The sequence below is a fragment of the Semicossyphus pulcher genome, unplaced genomic scaffold (genome assembly GCF_022749685.1).
Source record: "Semicossyphus pulcher isolate SPU_LCO1_2020_fin unplaced genomic scaffold, fSemPul1.0.p SCAF_6, whole genome shotgun sequence".
Lineage (NCBI taxonomy): Eukaryota > Metazoa > Chordata > Actinopteri > Labriformes > Labridae > Semicossyphus > Semicossyphus pulcher.
The window spans coordinates 7146985-7169721 of NW_027211737.1; the positions used below are offsets into that span (position 1 = coordinate 7146985).

The 22737-nt window shown below is 45.3% G+C and overlaps 1 protein-coding gene across 2 annotated transcripts in view; it reads right to left on the bottom strand.

Moving 5' to 3' along the window:
• The window catches only part of znrf3 (zinc and ring finger 3), a 74203-nt gene that overhangs the window by 29797 nt on the left and 21669 nt on the right, over positions 1-22737 (bottom strand). For both annotated transcript variants that reach the window (XM_069683518.1, XM_069683517.1), the window contains exon 2: positions 7289-7411. In XM_069683518.1, coding sequence (XP_069539619.1) covers positions 7289-7411 — 123 coding nt within the window. The remainder of the gene's footprint in view (positions 1-7288; positions 7412-22737) is intronic.

Consider the following 22737-nt stretch of genomic DNA (forward strand, 5'->3'; position numbering starts at 1 on the left):
TGGGTGCTGTTTGACAGACGGGAGAGCTTTACTTGTGGCTGGAGTCTGACTTTCAAATGTCTGTGATTAGGAACAAAAATCAATGGAAGGGTGGGGAAAAATAAGAAACATCTCCTGAGTTCACTTTCTTCTCTTTCCTCCCATTTCTCTTCTTTTTCCTTTATTTCCTTCCTTCCCCCTCTCTCTCTCCCTCCATCTCTCTCTCATCTTAAGTCCCCGGGGCTCCTTTCTTCTCTCTTTAAATAGGGGCCTGAGCTGTGAAGTCTAATAATGGTCATTTGGCCTCCCATTGAAAGCTGGGTAATTCGGCCCAGGGACGGCTCACTTTGAGCCACATGACACAAGGAGCTTCCCAGTGACCATGGAAACAAGCGCAGTGGGATCCCGGGCGCCTCCGAGCGCCGTGAAACGTGGTGAAGCGGTGATTTAGGAGAGGGACTTTTTTTGGAGGAGGGGGCGGATGAAGGAGGAAGGTGGGTGAGGAGTTGAGAGAGGGAGAGAGACATAAAGAAACACAGAGAGAGAGAGAGAGAGAGAGAGAGAGAGAGAGAGAGAGAGAGGCCCCCGCCTGGACACAGTGGAAGCCTCTCCCGACACCCCGCCAGGAAGAGCGGCCAAGATAATATCAGCAAGTTGAGGCGTACACAAACATGAAAGGAGAGCCCAAGAGGCAGGCCCCCCGAGTGCTCCGAGCTTCACAGGCTTTTCTCTTCTCTCCCCGCTGCTCCTCCTCTCTTTTTCAGTTTCTCTTTCTATCCCTCCCTGCATGCTGTGGTGTTTGAAAGTGTTTGTTCAGGGTGTTTGGGGGCAAGGGGCAGGTGGAGAGGAAGCTAAAGAGTTAGCTTGTGGATATTACCACCTTTCCACTGCAAGGGTATCTACACCGCTCTTTGCTGAAGTCTTCAAATGTTTTTGACATCTTGATTCAATTCCTTGGGTTCTGTTTAGCACCCAAATAGTTGTGGACGCAATTTATGTTTGGATCTTTATTTATTTTTCTGTGATTTATTTTGTGGAATCTCTAAATCATAAGAAATGTCTGTGAGAACCGGGAGTGTCTAAAACTTTATGAATGTGGTGAAAAAAAAAACACAAAGCTCATTCATAGTGGAAAGGAGCTCAAGTTAAAGTTGAGTAAAGCCTCCCTCAAGTTTATGAAGTTACTGCATTAGCCTCCATTGTGCTTGCTGCCTTGTTATCTGCCTTAATTTAAATGACCCAATATTGACGTCGCACTCAGCTGCAGGAAGTAAACCCTATCATTTTTAGCAGCAGCATAAGGAAAATTGCCTCATCAATATCCCGTTTCTCTGCGGCTCTGCTGTGAACAGATTTCTTTTGAGAACTCTTGGAGGGAAAAAAAAAACAGTCTTCATCTGTATCGAACAAAAGCTGGAGTTTTAAATCATTATTGCGGCTCCACTGCAATCTAACAAAACACTCTGGAGACCGCGGCGTGTAAAACTACAGCAATTTTCCTTCCTTCTGTTATCAGGGCTCCGTGCTTCACTCAGGTCTCTGCAGAGAAAAGAAGGAGGCATGAAAAATGAAAGCAGTGAGAAGAGAGTGATGAGAGAGACACGGTGAATCATTCAGCCGTCTGCATCAAAACGCCGGCTGATGTGCCAGCCTTCTACTTCTTCTTATCCAGACTGAGAAACTGTAGAAGCTAATGCGCTCATATATCAACACACCAACAAATACACCCACTGATCAGACAGTAATCCTCTCCATGAAGGCTAACATGCTGTGTTAGAAGTGGTCTGAAAACAAGGCCAAGATGCAGCCAGTTGAATCCAGCGTCGAAGCTTCTTTACAACAAGCCCTGCGGCTTGACACCCTGCTGGCATTGCCGTGGCCTCGGGACGACCTCCAGCACACACCTGAGTGTGTAGGACAGCTAACCTGGCCGCAGGCTCTGAGCCAGTCGCCCTTTCGCAGTATCACACTCATCTGTCTGTTGCCATTTCTTCTTTTAATGCAGCCCTCTCTCTTCTTCCGCCCGTCCTTGCAGGCAGCCCTTGTGTACTTTCTATATCCCCGTCATTCATCTCACACACACACACTACACCCTCTCTGCAGCTCTGGCAGAGATGCCAGACACGGTTAGAGTCCAAAAGCCACTTAGCACTAAGACGCAGCAGCTGTTTGCTCTGGCCTGCTGTCCCACAGTGCCAACTCGAGGACCATGGTCGAAAAAGGCCGAGACATACTCCTCTGCCCCCTCACATTGTTCCATGGCAACTGTGGTTTGAGGATTGTGTTTGTGTCAAAGACAGAGCTTCCCACACAGGATACACTTTTTATGGTTGTGTGCCTCTGGCAAGAACTTTAAAGTCGCTCGCTTTATTTCTGGGAGTATATGTCAATAAAGAGCTTGATACTTTTCTTGTTGCTCTAGTTATTTTTAAGTGCTTTGTAGCGGCCGCTCTCGGGCCCGTGGCGCTCCGCTGCGATGAGATGTTGTCTTTGGCTGCTGTTTAAGGTGGAACTGATCGTGGTTCAGAGACGAGCTGGTTGAGGGCAGTGCCAGGCCACACACAACAAGCACATACCAGGGAGTTTTACATGCTATGCCAGCCAAGAGGCTTGCTTTACACAAGCTGAGAGGCTGTGTGGGAGGATGGGTCGCATTTTTTTGCTTATGTATGTAGAAAAAAAATAAAAAAGTTAAGACACAAATCCCAGCCACCCACTTACAAAACCAGACACATTGGCCTTTGTCATCTCCTTGAGAAGCCAAAACCCCTAACCTCTTTCCTATCCCTCTGTCCTCGAACTACCACTTTTCTTTCTATCTGCCACCACTCCAGTTCTTCGCCCGGTCCGGGTTAGGGGGCTGATGTCATGAGAGCCCGAGGAGGATGAAAGGGGAAAAGCCGACATGCTAAGGCCCCGTGAGGCTGTTGGACTGACACCGCGGTACTTGAAAGACGAGATATCTCCCTGGCACGGCGACAAAGACTCCGACGAGCCTCGGCCACCAATGAGAGCCAGTGGCATGATTTCATGTTCCAGAAGAGCTGCCAAAAATTGCAATGTATGTGTGTGAAAGACGGTGAAAAGAAGGGAGGGAGGCCAGCTCTAAGAAAGTCAGGCAGCAGGGAGGAAATGACCGCCAGAAATATGTTACTGACTGCAATAAAAGGTGGAGCTGAAGAACTGTAAATGTCATAACTCATGCAAACACCTCTGCATACATGTATCAAACATCCTAAATAAAGGTACAGACTTTATAAGCTGTAGCTTAAATGAACTGTGTCCTACTAAGAACCAGGACAACTTGCAGTATCATCCTTATGTGACAGCAGACGACTGAACCACTTCAAAGAACGTCTCAAACACAGTTAGCTACAGTAGGAACCAATTTGCTCATGGTTTTCCTGCTGATGGTGGAGGGGCTAGTGCTGTGGCACACAGAAGTCAGCGGTTTAACCGTCCTGCAGCTCTCACAGGAACCAGACAGGAAGTGCAGGAAAAAACTGTGTACATATACATGACACACACCGGCACTTTTGCGAGGTGTGCACATGGACTTCTGAGGCCGGCATGACTGACCTCTTTTCCTCCACTTCCTCTACTGCTGATATTTGCTGATTTCAGAGCATCTCTATGCAACAGTGAGGCTGTGCACGGACTGCAGGCGCTTTAAAGTTCTCACTGTTTGTGTTTCATAACGCATATAAGGAGAAACTTCACAGATGTTTCTCTCTCTAATCTCAAACATGCACACACTAAGATATTAAAAAGTGGCACATTACTCTGCAGGAGATTATCATGTGCCAGAGGGAGGCATCACCTCACAAGACCTCACACGCTCTCACAGGGACTCAGGTGTAAACAAAACAGAGAAGGGTAAACATGAGATGAGAAATTGTTTGTAAAGACACGGCTAGCATGGATTTTCTTTTCTTCAGCGTTAACTGGAGGTGAGTTTGTATCAGTCAGCTGCTGCATCTCTTTCTGTCCTTCTCTCTCTAATTGTGGTCCCACAAAAGTACTGACTTAATCATCGAGATGTTGGATATTAAAGGGACCGCCCTGATGAGTTTGCAGACGTTCACAAGGTTCCCAACTGGATCCATAAACCAATAGCATTAACAGATAATCAGGGCGAAAAACTGGTACCGACCAAGAGCCCAAAACAGATTTCTACTGCGATTGTTAGGAAGGACATCGACCCAAAACTCCTGTATCAGACTACAGGAGTGTGGCCTAACAGCAGGTAATGCAATCCCCGTGTTGAACAGTGATGTACAGCCTAAAATCAATTGATTTAATATTTACAATAACAGAAGGAGCAGAGGAAACTTGGTCTGGATGACCATGTGGACACTAGGCCAGCCTCTTCCTTGTATTCAGCCAATAAAGAAAAACGAAAGATAACCCATTGCTGTATGTTGACCAGCTTCAAAACAGCAGGGGTCTTGTGTTCTCAGACACTTTATATTTAGACATTGATTGGTGTAAACAATTTTTTTCTGACTACAATTCCGTTTTGTTCGTTCACTTGGATTCTGTAATTGAATGGAAACTAAATTGACCAGACAGACCCCAACACTGTTGGTGGCAAAGTGGCAGCAAAGTGGAGTGGGCTCTTGGGTTCAGTCAGGGGCCAGTCGGGTAGGGCGGGAGGGGGGCGGGGGCTGCCGAGCACGAGGCCAGACCAGGCAGGGTGAGTGTGTAAGTGTGGGCATAGTATCCGGACTCGGGCTGGGCATGGTGGCCTGGCTGGCTGGGCAGAGTAAGCGGACTGGCAGGGGGTAAACACTGCACTGTCTGCCCTGGCAAAAGCGGTGGTGCCAATGCAATGCACCCAGCTGTGTTCGGGCCTCGGGTGAGGGTCTGTCAAGATGCAACAATGGGCTTTCCCTTCTCTAATTATAGTCCTGGCTGAATAAAAACAGAGGAAAAACACTGGTCAAGAGGTTAGGGAGGCTGGCCTGAAGCCAAAAGGCCATCCTCTCCAGAGTGTCCCTTACCAAAATGATCAAACTCAGGAGGTATAAAAACGGGCCGCTCATTAGCGCTATGATTTGGCTGGTTGGGGTTTGGGTTTCTTGTACCCTGGTGTCCTCATGGCTCAGTTGGCTTAGATGCCATGTAGCCGCAGTGCTCTGATCTGAATCTCGTCCAATCACTCGTCCCTCCCATCGCTCCAGTCTGTCCTCTCTGTCTTTGTCACAAATAAAACAGTGATCTCATTAAAACAACTCAGGTTCTCATTCTATGCTGTCCGACTACGCACCCCATCCACGCCATGTGGCTGTGTTAAATGCCTGTAGCTAGAAACAAGAGATCAGGTTCAGTGTCCCCAACTAACACATAGACCTTACACTAAACCAAACAACGCTCTAGACACAAACGTGGTGTGATGGGTTTGACGTATAACATACTCGCCTGGAACATTCTGTGCTACACCAGCTGATCTCTTCCTCTGCTCAGGGTAAAAGGGGTTCATGGACCTTGTTGTCTCCAAAATTCGCCAACATGTTTGGTTTCTGTAAGTAAGCTACCAACTTCTTCTTTGACTTAACACATTCTGTAACTGCTGGATCTAACCTGAGAACAACTTTGCAACAACAAAACCCCAGTTCTGTCCTGCTGGTTCAAACAGACATCGACTCAGCTCCGTTACTTCCAGCTGCAGGCTTACAGAAACACCCAACATTGCCCCTGGCCCAATCTATGGTCATACCTTTTATACAGAACAGCAAGGGATAAACAGTGTATCATTCCTGATTTGGACAAGCTGTGAAAAAGAGACTACTGGCTGAAGTGACATCACCTGGGGATATTAAATCAATCTACAGGAGCCACAAAAAGCTTTGTACAATTTTTGTGTGTGTAATTGTACCCCAAGACCTTAAAACAAACTTCAGTGTGTAAAAAGAGAAGGGGTCCCTTCTGAACATTCACTACCTACCATTCAAAGTAATGCTCTTCTCTCACAGACTGAGACTGGCCATCCAACAGGCATGCTGTTCCCATGACAATTATAGCAGTGGTAAGTGGTAAACAACAAGTTTAACCATTATAGTTCCCTTGGTTTCCCTCCGGAGCTGTTAACTGCTCCCCAAACATGGACACATCGCCTCAGGCCGTTTACCAGTGAGTGAAGCCACCCGTGACAATGATATATTCTTAGCTACAGTCGAAGAGGAGTTTGAGTGCTGAACATTAGGTCAGTTTTCAGGTCTCGGCATAAGCATCAGCTAGATAGCGGCAACCGTCACCAAAGAAAGTGCACCATTAGCATGTCTATACTACACAAGGGCTCCTTAAATTATGAATGGCTGCTCTCTTTCTGTCACCGGGCATGCAGAGGATAAATGAGACTATAGCCAGCCCCCCCTTCATCCTCCGGGGAATGTTGGTACATTCCATTAAGAGGAACACTTAATTAAAGCATGATAAAATACCACTCGGAGACTCCAGAGGGGTCTGGGCACTGCAGGGAGGGAGAGAGGGAGGATGGGGACAGGCGGTGCGCTGAGAGACAAGGCAGGGATTGAGTTCACCCTCATTCTCGCAGCGATGGGAAGTAAGAAACTAAATAAAACAAAATCATCCTCCCGTGAATTGTCTCTGTGACCACAAAAGATTAAAGACACATTCTTAAAGGGGTCTAATTAAGAAGAAGGAAACTGTTCAGTTGAGTGTAGGAAAGCTGACTTTCTATGGACACAAAACATTTCTGCCTCCTGCTTATGGAGCCAAAATCTCATGGCCAAACATTCAATACACCTGATAGTGGTGTTGTCTGTGTTGATCTGGATCCCTTAAGACCTTGCAAGATTGTGTTTACAGACAAAGAGTAATCCAATTATTATTCTCTCAGTGTAGCCATGTCCCAAGATAAACATTGGCGGTGGATAGCAGCGGTAATAAAAATACATTTCAGGCTGTTCTTGGAGAATATCTTTATCCTAAAAATGGCAATAACAATGACAATCTTCCAATAAAGCAGTTTGCAATGAGTAAAGTACTGCGCTACATGTAAAAGTACATTATTTATACCACAAGCATGATGTAAACATAGACAATTCATCACATTAAGGCGTCAAAAGGCCCCAGCGATATGTTAGTAACAAAGCTAAAATACTTTATGCTTTATTTGCATAGTCTTGGGTATGGTGCATGTTTTTTTAGGGCCCTCTTTTAAATTCAGTTTGAACTGTGTAGTTTCCTGAAGATAATTTGCAGTACAGCAAAGGGCAAATAAAATGACCGATGCAAGTTATGCAGTTGTTGAGATACTTTAGAGAGTAGTTGACCAGCTCTTTACCTTTCCCAACACCGTGAGACAACTGGGGTCCAGCTCTGGTTGCTCCAGCTTCACCACTCCGACCCAGCCGTACTCATATAAGTCCTCCTCATCGTTATTATTACATAGTCCCAAGGGATGCATCTGGAAAAGAAGACACAAGAGATATATAAGTATTGATATCCTATGGTAGTTTGGTGGTAGAATTTGGGCAACCTTTCCATGTTGATGTACAACTCCAACACTACTGATAAATAACTGGTAAAACCTTTTGTGTCACATTGAAACATTTCACTTCTGGAGTCCCTAATGAGCCTAAAGTAACAAAAAAATAGTGTGAAGTCTTTCAAGAGAACATGAAAGGTTGCCCCACACGATGTACAGAGGTTCCTGGCTTATAGCTTTGTTACCCCCCCCTCAATTCCACCCCACAGCCTCCCCTTGTTTAAGGGAGCACTACAATTCATAATCCACTTGTCACCTATTTTCCATGATGAAAAATAAGAGCTTAAGAGCATTAGACGTCTCTGAAGTTTTTCGCTGTGTGCGGCAAAATCATGCAGGATCTAAACATACAGTACAGCATTCCAGCAGACCTCTCAAAGAACTGCAGCAGATATGCAAAACTGGGATTAATGTGCTTTCACAGATCGCCTGACGAGGCAGTTTTCACTGAATTTCCACTTAAGGAACAGTGGGTTTTGTCTATGAACGATTAAGAGCACTGCCATTGCTATTGTGTTTGAGCATACGGGCAGAAAGACTGGATATATTATGTATTTTCTCTTATTAAATTAAAAGGTGGATGCTTACAATTAGTGTCTATCAGACAGTGTTGTGACCATGTCATCTTTGCTCAAGTCCCAAGTAAGTCTCTAGTCATTTTTTTTCTTGGGCAAGTCAAGTCCCGGGTCGAGTCACTTTTTTTTCCACCCAAGATCCAGCACTCTTACCTGTAGTATCCGGTCTTTATAAAGAGGAATGACAAGGTATTAGTAGCCCGTCAAATAATGATATTATTGGCCAATTTATACAACCTGTTCAAAAAGTATGACAATGAATTGTATCTGTATTATCTCGGCACAGACGCAGCCATGATGATGGTCTGCTCTGAGACCGTGTTGAGTAGTAACGAGCATGACTGATGAGGCTTCTCTTTGGGGGCTTTGATGTTGCGTGTTGCCATAGCGAGGAGTTTGACTGACAGCCAGTCATCCAATCATGACAATCACATACCGGGGAGCTTTTTGAGTCGTCCAATCATGATTCCCAGTTTGCGCTGCAGACATACTTGATAGTTAGACAGAAACTTGACAACATTGAATTTTATCATTTTATATTTAACAGCTAACATTCAAACTTATGAACACACACAAGTCATCCGAGTCATCAGGCCTCAAGTCAAGTCAAGTCTCAAGTCATTTATTTTTCGTCAAGTCAAGTCGCAAGTCATCAAAACAGTGACCCGAATCAACTCGAGTCCAAGTCACCGTGACACATCTCTGCAATCAGATCATCTTGAGTTGTCCTTTCATTACACCCAAGGCCACTTAATTGGCCCAGTTCTCTGTGCCAACAGGCTTTCCAGAGCAAGTGGCGAGACAAGTCCTTAGCGAAGATTAAAGTTAAAGGATGGCACACATAACAAACACTGACTCACTCACTGGGCCCAAAACGAGGAAGTAGTCACCATCTTAACTGCAAACTAACAAAATAACTTATTTTTGAAGGACTGTTACTCGACTTGACTGTGGGAAGAAGGTTAAGAAGTCTAAAGAGTAATTAGGTGTGAGACAGAAAGTCACAGAACGAGAGTTTGAAAAGTAAGAATATTCGTCACTCTTGCGATGTGCTGGGATACACTCCCAAGAGGCATTTGTGTGATAAGGGAAGTAAACAGAAATCAGTGCAAAAGATGTACAAAATAGAGACACAAACCAAAAAACTAAACCAAAGAGGACAGCTGTCAGCTTTTCATCAGGATGAAATAATGATCTGCTCAAACCTTGTTGGATTAAAACTGTAACTAAGCAGAGTCCCAAAATCCTGGATCTGTTCCCCTGCCTGGCAACAGCGCAAAGACAAGCTCCTCTATTAGCATTAGAACTGGGCCAAACTGACCTGCGGGCCACTTATCCTATTAACCCAATGACCACAGCACCTCCATCAGCCAGCACTGTGGCGCCGAGCCCTCGGCCGCTTTGGCCCCTGGGCCACTGCTGATGACCTGAGATACCCTTCTCCCTCTGGTGACCCCTGACCTTTGAACTCCACTTCATCGTGTTGGAAGCAGGTTGGTCGTGCAGCAGGCCAATTGAAGGAATATTTAGAAGGCGCCTTGTCACTTCAGAGCCACAAGGCAGAGGGGGGTCAAGCCCCTGACCTGAGGGATTTTTTGGGGAAGACTTTGCTAAAGAGTAAGGGGGTCAAATGCAAATCAGGTGGACTGTGGAAGAGTCATCGGGAAGGAATGTGGACAACGTGTGCCGATATGGAGCTCCACGGTGCAGCATCTTTTCTTTCTGCCTTAGGGATAAAATCCGATAAAGAGCCTGGCATCCGTTTTAATAGAGGAGAGACAAGCACGGACTGCAGATGCCTTGTAGGAGAAATCCCAAGCCTTTATAGTATCCAAGTTGGAAGAACATTTAATACCAAAGACAGTGTCTCTTTGAGTCCGCATTGCACCTTTAGAGAAAAGAACACTCATCCTTGTATCCTCCTCTTCAGGCCTCCCACACACGGACAAATGCGAGCATGAGGAAACATGATTAAGCTCCAATTGTCAATTGCAACCCTCGTCATTGGTAACAAAATGGATCTCTCTCTCTCTCTCAACAAAGTAAGGACAGCCGAAGAGGTCGTGAATCAAGGCTACGCTAAACCAAAACATCTTTTCACAAATGCACAGGATGCAATCATCTTGTCCGCCTGCATTTCACAGACTCAAAGTGTATGTTCTCTAGTAAACAGAGAGCAGCGGTCGTGCTCTGGATGACTGTTTGGAAGACAGATATTAGCCTTAGGCTACAGGAGCAGGTATACATTACATACGCATTTGGTATGATAATTTCAGAGCATGCTGTCCCTCCAGCCATAGGAGGATGCAAACATTGAAGGGAAAGACAAAGATGAAAGAGCATAACCCAGTCAGGTTTCCATTCAACCTGCATATCCTGACCTGCTCCTCCCACATATCATTCTACAAACGGTAGCAATTCTCAGAGGCATGCCGAACATCGCGGTCAGCTAAGGTAACATTTTGAAATTCATGTGAGATACCAAATGAAGATGCTACTTCGGAGGAGGCAGAAAGTTCTAGTGTAGGAGGGGATCTAGACAGAGGCTCAATGCATCTCTGTGTCACAGCCAGTCTAAAGGAGGAGGACCAGGAAGTGGAGTGCTGTGTGATTATGACCTCTCTCTCCTGCTTGTCCAACAGCTTGGACGGCAGAGGGGAGCCCCGCCTGCGCCCCTTGGTCCCGAACACTAGGCCATTGTGCGGGGGCTCTTGCACTCCAAATGGGGCAGTGTTGTTGTTGTGGACCGTGTTGTTATTTTAGAGGCTGGCCATTGCACCATTATCTCTGCCACAGGGATTTTCTTTTTTGTCAGATGTTGACGTAGGCGTTGATGGATGTGGGGATGGGGAGCAGAAGGAAAAGGAGCTTGGTTTGGTTGCGAGATGGGGATCTAGTGAAGTGGGTCACAGCTACTGGCCGGGCACACAAAGGAGTAACGAGCACATATGCAAACGTGCCCTCACACACACACAAACAAACACAATAACACACACAAAATGACTGAGAGTGTCCCCTCTTGTGTTCCAAATGCTAACTTTCCCTGCTAGGCCCCAAATCACACAAGCTCAGCCCATTGGAAACACCCCATTGCTCCACTTTTCTCCACTTTGCTCCGCTACTCTGTACCCAGGGTTTTGGGTAAAGGGTATCTGGCGCCCCCGAAGTGCCACAAGGGGGCGGCTCTTGTTCTGCCCTGCCTGTCCTGCCCCTGGGGGAGGCAGCCTTTCACATGAATATCCCGTTACAGAGGCCACACTCTCAATGAAATCCTGGCGGGGATTTGAACTCCGCCTGCCACTCAAGCTGGCCACACCCCCTGCCAACCCCCACCCCTTTCTGCAAAACCACCTGTAGAGGAAGCACACATGGGATGTTTCTAAACGTGATACCGTCTTCTGGCACTATGATATAGTAATGATAATGTGTGAGCATTTTGTGTTAGTAATTATTAAGTATAGTGATCTCCTGTGTCACCCAGTCCTTTATGGTTGTCCAAGTGACCTCGCAACTGTTGGTAATGGGATCAAAACAGGGACCTACTTCTTGAAACTCCCGCCCCCGACACCCCCAATACCCCGCCAGCTCTCAGAGGAAATCAAAATGCAAGTCACACCATCCAAGGCCATTCTTCTCCGTCTGTCTGTGACACAATTCGCTGAGCCTTTGATCACACAACAACCACTTCTTCTGCCCCCCTCCACTTGCCACACCCCCCGTTCCTCTCTCCCTCTAAATTATTGGTGGCCCTGGTTACAGACCCCCATTACCTCCCCTTCCTCCCTCCCACACCTCCAAAACAGTCACCCTCCCCTGCCCTCACCATGCTATATTGCCCTTGCATGAAAGCGTTTTTTTTTTCCTATCCTCATTTGCCCCTGAACAGCAGCTTTGTCTTTCCTGCTTTACCAAACTTTTTTGAAAGTTCTTCACAAAGTATTCATCCCCAAGGCTGAAAAAAAATACTTTCTTTGTGATGAAGCAGACACTTTAACAAGATTTTGTTACTCTTTTGTTTAAAACACCACCAGCCAGGAAAGCCTTCTGCAATCGAGGTATAGCGATGCTCCGTGTGCACAAAATCTTGCAGAGACATGGCACTCAATGTGCAGTGCATTACAACAAGGAATTTTTTGCTACAACACACCAGGAGCTCAAAACATCAAAGGCAAGTAGGCGGACTGGGAAGCGAAATGATCCCTGAGCTAAACTGATCATACAGGATGCAGCTACAGACCTCTGAATGAACGTCCTTGAAACAGCAACTCTGGAAAAGTCTTTTTAAAATCTCTAACTCAGATTTTACCCAGGACAGAGTTCCAGCACTTGCGATGGCATTTAGGTCACACAGAGGAGGAGTTTCTGTTGCAACAATCAAAGCTGCCGTGTTGTCTGAAGCGCGTGCCAGCCGAAGACAATTTTTACAAGATGTTCTTTGTGAGGCTGGCTAAATGATTAACCGGGTAGATTTGTTGTTCATTGGGTTTCTTTTATGAATTTTAGAAGGAGGGCTGGCACCTATTTCACACGCACACAAAATGTAGAAGAAGAAAAACCCGGGCACAGCGCCAGTCCTCGCACCCACCTGCTTCCCCGGCGCTGTGCGTGTGTTTACGTCTCTCACTGTTTGAGCACAGGCGTGTGCAGAGGTCAGTGTGCAGCCCGAAACGCATCACGGGTGACCAAGGGGTAACTCAGTGGCATCTCTCACTGACCGTCCGATCGCCATGAACTCATTCACCCCACTGGAGAAGCATCCCGCCGCCTCCCCGGGGCCTTCAGCCGACCCCTCCGACCTCCTCCAACGCACCCTCCCCACTGCCACCTCCATCAAAACTTTCCCCTCCCCAGCTCTGGGCTTCAACCTCCCTCTCAATCGGGGGAGGATTGTCAACTTCCTGGAATAACACGCCAGTCTTGCCAACAGAGGTGGCGGGGAGTTGAGCTGAGGGCTGCAGGGATGGGGATGTCTGATCACAGGCCACAGACCTTGTCTCCCCTGGGATTTGTGGCGTCTTTCAGGACCTCATAACATAGTCTCAAAACTCAGAGGTTGTTTTGAGAGAAAGAAAAGAGAAGCGTCTCCAAGCCAGGACAGGAAGTAGGGTTGGTATGCAACAGGATGCTCAGGACTAGACACTAAAAGCCACACAAGACGCCCACACAGCTCTACAGACGTACACAACCTGGAGCCTCATAGTACATCTCCAGACACTCACACCATCTGTCAGCATATATATGAAAATATGATGCATATACACTATAGAAATGTCTTGTTTCTTGCTAACGGTGACTCATTCACTTCACACCTATTGCGACAGATTTCCACTTCATCTGTTACCTTTCAATCAGCGCGACATGATTGTCCTGTAACTGTCAGGTACAGAACAAAGTAGTGATTAGTGACAGCATGCAATAACACAGTTGTGACTGAACCTGTAGTAAAATCATTTGCTTGTTAAGCATTGGCCTTGTGCCGACTGCCCCCAATGATTACCTTCATTTATGACAATCTAAGCACTTTCATATTTCAAAACTAGTTAAAAGTTGCCATGACAACCTCCAAAACCCCAAAGCTGAATCTTTCCAATTCTTTGCCCAGACAATATTTTGGGGCGTTTTATTTGAGAGTTTAACAGAAAGAAGAAAATCCTCAATGTTGTGAAGCTGCTTAATAAACTACAACTATTACTGGAATTATTCTATTATCAAATCGTTAATTTATTTCCTGTTGGTCACTTCGTTGATACTAAATAATTGATCATGGTGGTTGGAATGTGGCCCAGGAAGTGATGCCCAAGACCTTTAGCACTGAAGATGTGTGTATCGACTAGAATCTGCACGATCAGTGTTATGATTTAGTATAATGCAATATATTAGGATAAGCAGGGTTATTTACTGTGACTTGTAAGAGTCTGCCTTTTTCATAGGCCTGTGGTCTTTGTGTCCCTGGTAGGGCTATGTCCTAACTTCTTCCTGTGTCAGTTTACATTTTCTGTTGGAATAAAAGAAAATACCCTAGGATAGATTATAAACTGCCATCTAACGGTCAGGAGTAAAAACACAACACAAAAATTGATCGACTACTACAAGTCTTTTAGCCATTATGCATAATCTATTGTTGTCTGTACGTCACTGTGTTTTCCTGTCTTTTATGTACAAGCTGATTCAAATCAATAGCCCCTAGAGGGATTAACAAAGCTGTTTTGAATTTGAATGTTACTGAAAAATTTTCGAGACAGTATCAGAAAACATAACACAGCCACACTGCACAGCCAAAATTCCTTCTTATTATAACCGCAAAACATTGTATGCACAAGCACATAACATGGATGTTACATTGTGTAATACGTAAGCACAAATCTGTCAACAATTACAAACAGTGCAATTGTCAACACTGTCAACTTCAACCCCCCGTGCCTCGCAGGGCAGACACTGGAACGTGCTTTAACTAATTGCAAACCAACACGCTCAAACACAAACCCTGTACTCTTAGTAATATGGACACAAATATACCCTTTACCAGCAAACACTCATCAAATTACTTGTAGACAAACGGAGGGTGAAATGTGGCATTCATTAAAAGTATGTGTGAGAAGTACTGTTGCACAGACGCATACATATAACTGAACTCTTAGTTCTCCAGTCTACAAGATGGCATCACCAGCTGCAACACACATGCAGTGATATCTCATCTACAAACCTGGTACCGTCTCTAGGCCACTAAGAGAAAAAGATTGCTTTACAGTGCAGAAACAAAGAATTGCAACAACATGTTTGCTATTAATAGCACATTTTTTGCAACAATTGGTGGCAAGTCACACTTTGACACTGGTAAGGTCAAGTTTTCCCAATGTCTTGTGGCCATCTGTTCGCGTGGAATGCGTCTTCTTGCTTTCATCTCTGCAGATCTCCTCTATTTCATCATCACACCTTCCTCACTGGCCCACAGATACGCTGTCTAAACCCCCGGGGAGCTCTCATGTGAGAAGGACAGAGACTGAAACCGAGCCATAATCCAAAAGCTGACCTCGAAGAATCTTCAATGACGAGGGCAGGGATGGGGAGTCTGCGTCAGTTCAGAGTCTGAGAGGTTAAGCTTCTGGTGCAGATTAAGGTGCGCTTGTTTAGCAAACACTCAGACCTCAACAGGAGGATTTACAGTGAGTGTCCTTGGCTGCACACAGCTAAGATTTTTGGCCACAGTCAACGACGACATTGGCCGGTGTTTGACTTGTGGCCTGGTGTGTCAGGGCGCTTGAGACAAAACAAGTCTGGTCAGGCTTTTCTTTTGTCCTCTTAAGCAGAAAAACGATAACACAAATAATGAACTTGTAGTTTCATTAAACTCCAGATTTGTGCATCCTGTCGATAGGTAAGTTACTCCCACTGATTCATATCCCAGTTTCTTGTCTGTAACAACTGGACAGATTAAATGAGACATTTTTAACCACAATGGGAATGAAAATGATGTCACAATAAAACAAAAACTAATCAATACAGTTCATAGATTCAAACTTCTATGGATACAAGAAATGGGGGAAATATGAAATACATGTTATAAGAACTCTTACTTTGAAAAGGTGGCTTTTCAAAGTAAGACTTGCTGCGCTGCTCTCCAAGCCGTTCTATTTTCTGCACTCAATCAACGTATTGACTGTGTTTCAAGACAACATATAATGTCTTTAGGGCTTATTGTGAGGTGGATTAATTTACTTCATAATCACAACACGTCAAACAGTCTCTATAGAAAACTACAAACGTGTGAAAGTTCGTATCCTCGTGAGGAGGTTCAATGTCAGGCTGCACATGGGAGGCGAAAGAGCACCAGTAAGGAAGCAGAGTTTTGAATTGCAGCCTTCTATGTATAGCATGCACAAATAGACTCACAAACTTAAATGCATGCTCTAACACACAACATACACACACACACACACACACACACACACACGCAGTCCCTCTTTGCCCCTCTCGGTCGCTCTCTTTCCCAGCACTGGAAATAACTTCAAAGCGGGCTGGTAGCCTTGAGGAGAGAGGGAGCGGGATCCAGTTACAGCGGAGCAGCTGGGAGGGCCCTACAGGTGGGGCCGACACTCCACCTCCTGTAACACTATCACCGAAAAGGGATCCCTCTGCTTCTCCCTTCAAATAATGAAGACTTCCTCCCTTTTGTCTTCTCCACTGGGACTGAAGGAACAATTAGCCAAGCTGGCCCAGCATCCATCTTTTATTTTGGCGGTCCAAAGCAACATTAAAGAGGAGTGAGATAAAGAAAAATCACAATGTTCCAGATTTAAAAAAGTGAGATTTGTCAATGCTGGAACTTAAATGATGTTTCTGATAAGAACAATCTAACTTCACTGTGCACATCTTGAAAGTCGAGAAAGTGTAACAATCGATTGAAGGCAGAAAATGAAAGTATGTTTTTTTCTAGAAGTCAAGGGCGTGCCCTTAGCGAGCACGCTTTGTGATGCGAGCTTCATAGCAGTCATCATCTGTCTGTTTGCACCCGCCCCTCCCCTCCAACTACTCGCTGTCCCCTCCTTAACCTTGCATGAAAATCACCTCCACGCCATCTTCATAGCAACGGGCAAAGCAAACAAGTGTCATGGTTTCAGAGAGAGCGGCGGACGCTGGCAGAGGACACCCAATATCATGTAAATGTCCTGATATGTAGCACAAGGCTCCGGGGTTGACAGCTTTAACACTGAGCAGGACGCCGAGCTTGTGACTCTATTAACTCTCGGCGAGTGCATCCCCAAACAGTCAATGACAAGTGTGTGCATGTGTGTGTGTGTGTGTGTGTGTGTGTGTGCACACTCAAAACTCTCTCTGGTGTCACTTTCAGCTCTTCAGTCTTTAAAACCCAGAGTGACACGAACAAAGGACAGGCCGACAAAGTTCAGGGGTCAACATTGGGCTGGATGCCACCATTTTGGAAAGAGAAGGGGAGGAGTGGAAACAACTACTCCCTCCCCCCTCTCCCCCATTCTGTCCCTGAAGAGATCACAGCATCTATGTGCAAAGATAAAGTAACAACAGCAAGCAAACATATTGTCCCCGTGTGCAAGAGGCTGCTGTCCTTATGAGGACAATTACGCATAAATTATTTGTCAGCATCAAGGTGCCACACGGAATTCATTAGCATTACTAACAATGTAACAAGCGAAGGGATATGGGGCTCATTAATAAACAATTCTATACGGCACACAACTGCAGAATAGCAAGTGCTTGTTGTGTTTTCTTCCCAACACGTTTATCTCAAGATTTCATTTGGAAAAGACAAATTAAATTCACTTTATGTAAAAAAAAAAAAAAAAACAGATTCCCGTTTTTGAAACCGACATATTAGGCGCATGTTTTTTCCAGCTAATTGCAGAGAACATCAAGTCTCCCCTCTAGTGGAATTGATATCATGCCTGCTCTTACTGTAGTGGCCAAACACTGCCATACCGCAGACATCTTGCACCCTTCTTCACGCCTCACGGAAGAGGCGTGGTGCAGGCTGTGCACGCGCACACTTGCGCCGAGTTAATGTCGTAGCATCAGGTCAAGCCTTTTCAGGGAATCATCAGGCATTTTGGCATAATTAATGCGTTGTTTTATCGGCAGAAAATATCAGCAGAAAAATGACATATCTGCCGATGCTGATATATCATTTTCAAGCAATTATCTGCAGATACCGATTATATTGTGCATCCCTAATTTTTACCACAAATATCCCAGATACACAACTCAAACAGCTCCAAATTCTTGTTTTTTTATCCGAGCTAAAGTGAAAAAAAAGCAGGAGTGATTTTCCCATTGAATAAAACAGAAAAAAGCACCTAAGCTTCGCATTTGAGAAGCAAAAAATGGGAAATAGATTTGCTTCTTTGTGCTTGAAAAATGCCCTTAACCGATAAATTCATAATCAAATATGTTGTTTTTGCAGTCCATTGATTAACCAATAAATGTATCATCATTTCAACCCAAAACAATTTATAGCACAAAAACATTCCTGCTGTTGTTCAACACAGATTTCAGTGTCCACTGCCAGGACCGCCCCAAATATCAGTGGCATCCCCCGCTCCAGCCTGCCGCGATCCTCTTCAACCATAAAACAAAAGTCACAACTTAATGAGCTATGATTAATGCTGCTGCAGAACGGCTGGTGAGCCTGGGGAGGAAGGAGGGAGGCTGGAGGGCGCACATACCTGGCGCAGTCAGCCTGCTCTGTGTGTGTGCGTGTGTTGGAGGGCTGAGGGGTTGGGGTTGCTAAAAGTGGACTGAGGGGAGGATTGCAGTCATCAACACCTAGGCTCTGAGTGGCCTTTGATGTTGAGCGGTGTCTTTGATGGTCCCGGCCATGGAGGAATGCTGCTCGCCCTCCCTCCCCGCCCGAAAAGCCTCCAGAGTTGTGGAATGCAGCACAAGCTGCTGCTGCTGCTCGGCCTGCTGGAATGGGATTAGAGCATAGGCCCATATTACCCTCCCTCCACTCCCACCCTGCCCTCTTGAGTGGACAACATGGCGGCAATATCATGCAGACCCCAAAATATAGGGTGATGTTTGCAAGAAACTAAGTGTTGATTTCCTGTGTCTCTTCCCTCAGCTTCTGCCTGTCTCATCCCTGAAGGCTCAAATTGTTGCAGGTGTTCATCATGGCAGCTTCATCCACTGACTTGCACTTCCTCATCTAGAAGACATGTTTAACACCAACAGGCTGATTGGTTAAGGCCTTCTTGACTCAAAATCTTAGAGCTGCAACTAACAAATCTCTGATTTAACAGGACATTAGTTCTGATCACTTTACTTTTACAGGAAAACAGGAATTTAGCTCGGAGTGCACTGCTATACCAATATGCACATTTAAGCCAATGTAAGTGTATGTCTTGGCATGGCAAATATACACAAAAAATCCCATCTAAATAATTTAAAACATGAAAATTAATGAGGTGAAGAGTAGTATTCCACTGGTTTGCATTACACTTGGCCAAAGTCTTCTCAAGTGCAAAACAAAACTTGGAGGAGTGGATGAAGATGAAAGTTCAAAGTGATAATAACAAATACTTTGCCAGCTCTTTCTTCAGCAGAGTGACTTTTCACCTGGAACAAAAAAAACTATTTTTCAGGGCCAGACTCCATGTGAGATTTTAGTATTTGGATTGACAGTGTGTGGGATTGGTGGCTTGTGGAGATCAAACATGTCTGAGCTGCTGGCTTGTAATCAAAAGCTGCCACCTAAACCATAATGCTTTGCCATTACCTTAATCTAATGTCTCAAACACTAAGCATGAGCAAAGTCAACGGCAAAATAAGAGCAGAAGCCCTGAAGTGAAAGCAGACTATTTCAAATATATATGAACGTTATGTTTGTCCATGTGAGGGTGACAGCAGGAGACGAGTCGTAATCCCACTGCTCCTCTGAGATGAGACAGACAGGGCTCTCTGCAAAGGTCAGGTTTATATTGTCCTCACACACACTTAACTTAGTGAATGACCTTTCACACAACAACTGCACAAACAAGCTGTTTTGGTAATGCATGCGGCTGTCTGTCAGGGTGTGGCTAGGCTAAGCTAGGCTGACCAGAACATTGGTAGATTATGTGTGTTTGCTGATAATTGTAGCTCCCTGCCAGTGAGAGGTGCAGTACATGCTGATGTTCAAACACTTGAATTAATGTGTGCAGAGACTGTGGCTTTCGTACAGTAGGAGCTACTCCTCTTTCACTCCTTACCTCTGCACTGCCCCTGTCCACAGGGTGTAGGAGGGAGGGAGGGAGGCAAGGTGGAGGGGCAGCCAGCATTAGCGCTGGTCTCAGATTTCGACCGCCTCTGACTTGTTTTCTTTAGGAAACACTTACTGGGGCTCCAAACACACCAGAGGAAGTGCTCACCTACATCACTTCCGTGTCGGAAGACTCAGGTCACACTGCACTCGGGGGAAGGAGATGAAGAGTGGGGGCACCATTAAACCACATGTGGAATGTGTTTAGTATCACCAGCAATTAACCTCATGATTTAGTTTCAAATGAACTGACCTTAAAAGAAAACACTAAAGAATAAGTGGTGAGGAGGGGTGAGAGATTGACTTTCCTTGTGAAAACTGGCGCTCCTACAATCAGCCTCTTACATTTTCCCAAGTCTTTTCTTGGCTGGCTTGTGTTTTCACTGCCCCCCTCTTTCTTTCGCCTGCTCTCTTGGTTCTGTGAATGGCTGCATGATCACCTTTCATGACAAGCTGGAGTGGTGAAACAGGAGGAAAGCTCGACCCTGGAGCTCAAGGCCCTCCGAGGAGCTGAAGATATTCAGGAGGAAATGAGAATATGAATAAACAAAAGCCAGGGCCGTTTCCCGGAATAATGCTATGGAGAATTGTGGATTATGATGGAATATGATATGGTTAGATGGAGATTCATTAAGTGAAGACCTTGAATGATAAAACAGGAGCAATGAGAGGTTCTTGGTTGCTCTCCAAACTGCCAAATGCTTAGTGCTTGTATACTGTAGAATGTGCTTGCAGAGGACTATTAGAGCCAATACTATCAGGGGAGATGTATTGCTCTGGTTGACAGCAGACAAGTAGCCATACAGAAAAGGCAAGGCCATGTTTGAGATGATATAGAAATGGTTTCATAGATTGTCCAAGAGAAACGGAGGGTAGCGTGACGCCAGACAGCATCTAACTGTAGTCTGTTGCTCTGCTCCGACACTCTCTGCTCCGGTGATGACTGACAGTGAACTCCTGATAAACTACTTTTGAACCAGACCTTGACAACGATACGTTACAGCCTGTTCTGCCTTGGTGATGCCTTGGTGCGCTGGGAATTTGTAACTGAATGTGAGCAGAGGAATCTGCCTTTGCGATGGTAGAGGGCTCTGTCAATGACTTTCAGATATTGGCGATGGACCATGGCATCCACAATTGGCCAAAATCTATCCTACACCTAAGATTAGAGCAACGTTTTTTAAGGATTTATGTCGACTGCAAAGTGAATTTATCTTTGCCTTCAATAAAAACGTAACCATCATCAGCAAATGTGAGATCATACGATTATATGCTGCTCATGTAAAGCCTCTATTTATTACAAACATGTATAAGCTCTATTTTTAATCCATGGAGGTTTGAGACACAAGCTAGGCTAAAGGCATCAGGGCGGCCAATGGGCAGGTTTATCCCACCTCTGAACTGCAAAGCAGCAACCCTCTCTGCATGTGTTTTTGGAGCCTCTCCCCACGTTTATTCTGACCGGTGATCAGGTTAGACAAGTTCCTCTATTCAGAGCTACACAGTAATACCGATATCCCCAAAGAGAAGGAGGAGGAGGAGAAGAAGAAGGGGGGAAAAATCCTATCTGAGAGATTAACTCGCAGCACCCAACCGAGCCAGTGCTGGGTTCACTGGCTCACTCAGTCCTATCTTACCCACTAGTCTCTTGTTCTAAAGCAAAGCATGTCTTTGATACTCGACTAGAAGGAATCTGGAGGCGTTACAGGTTTCTTTTGTGCTTTGCGCTGCACAGAGAGTCTGTGTGTGTGTGCCAAGGCTGGGATTTCTTTTCTTTACTCCCCCTCCCTCCCTCTTTTCTTTCTTTTTCTCCCTCGTCCCCTTTGCCTTCATCTCCTGCTCCCCTCCCCCCACCCCAAACACTAAATCGGTGAATCATAAACCTTTTCTCTTCTTTTTTGTTGGCATCACAAACTGTTATCTAAAAGCTCAAACTCTTCCTGTGAAAGTTTCAATCCTGATGTACTCGGGGATCAAAGTGACCATATTTGGGTGGTGACGATAGGTGGCGACCGCTTCAGAAGAGTTTGACGGGTGGGTAAGCGGTGGGATTTTTGGTCAGAGAAGGACGAGAAGGGAGAGGAGTGGTTGGGGGTGTGTGGGTGAGGTTTGACTCCCCTTGGAGATTTTCTTAAACCCATTACATCAGCTTTTTTCTGCTTGATGGGCTCCAAGTCCAGGGCTTTTGTGAGGGTAGAAAATGACCTAAATTGACATTCAGAATGGTTGTGGTTGGTTAATTGTGGCCAGACATTTTTGGCATAAATAAAACAAAATTCCAGAGGCCTTCTTCTGTAAGCCTTTTGCAAATTCTGCTTCTTTGTAAGCCAGGCCTCCGATGAATGCAAAGTGGTCATACCCAAACACCAAGTCAACTTTGCTCAAACCATGCAGAACAAAATGGACAGCAGTGATGAGAAAAGTGCAATATTAAAGTTAGTAATTGCCAAACACCTACGCTGTGATTCAGCTTTTCAAGAAACTCTGCACCAACTGTGCAGTGCCTGAATCTCTGCTCCTCAAACGGCCGAGGTGGTGATCAAAGCTGAGAGTAGCCCATCCACACAAGTGTTTTTCTACATACATGATCGTGGAAGTTGACACTTTTTTGAAAACGTGGTAAATACACACTTTTTCAAAAGGAAGGGAGAGCCAAATCAAGAGAAAAGTGTGAAATGAGAAATGATGCAGCACTCCCGCTAAGCTCTACCCACACATTCTAATCAAAAGACTTCACAATGGCTGGCCTAAAAACATAAAGGAAAAAGGAGAATTTCAAAAGAGGCCACTTGCTGGTGCCGAGCAAACTGATCAGCGGCACATAGACTGTCAAAAGCTAGCAGGAATGTCAAAAGCACCACTGATCTCTCTCTTTCTCCCCTAATGTGATCAAACAGGGG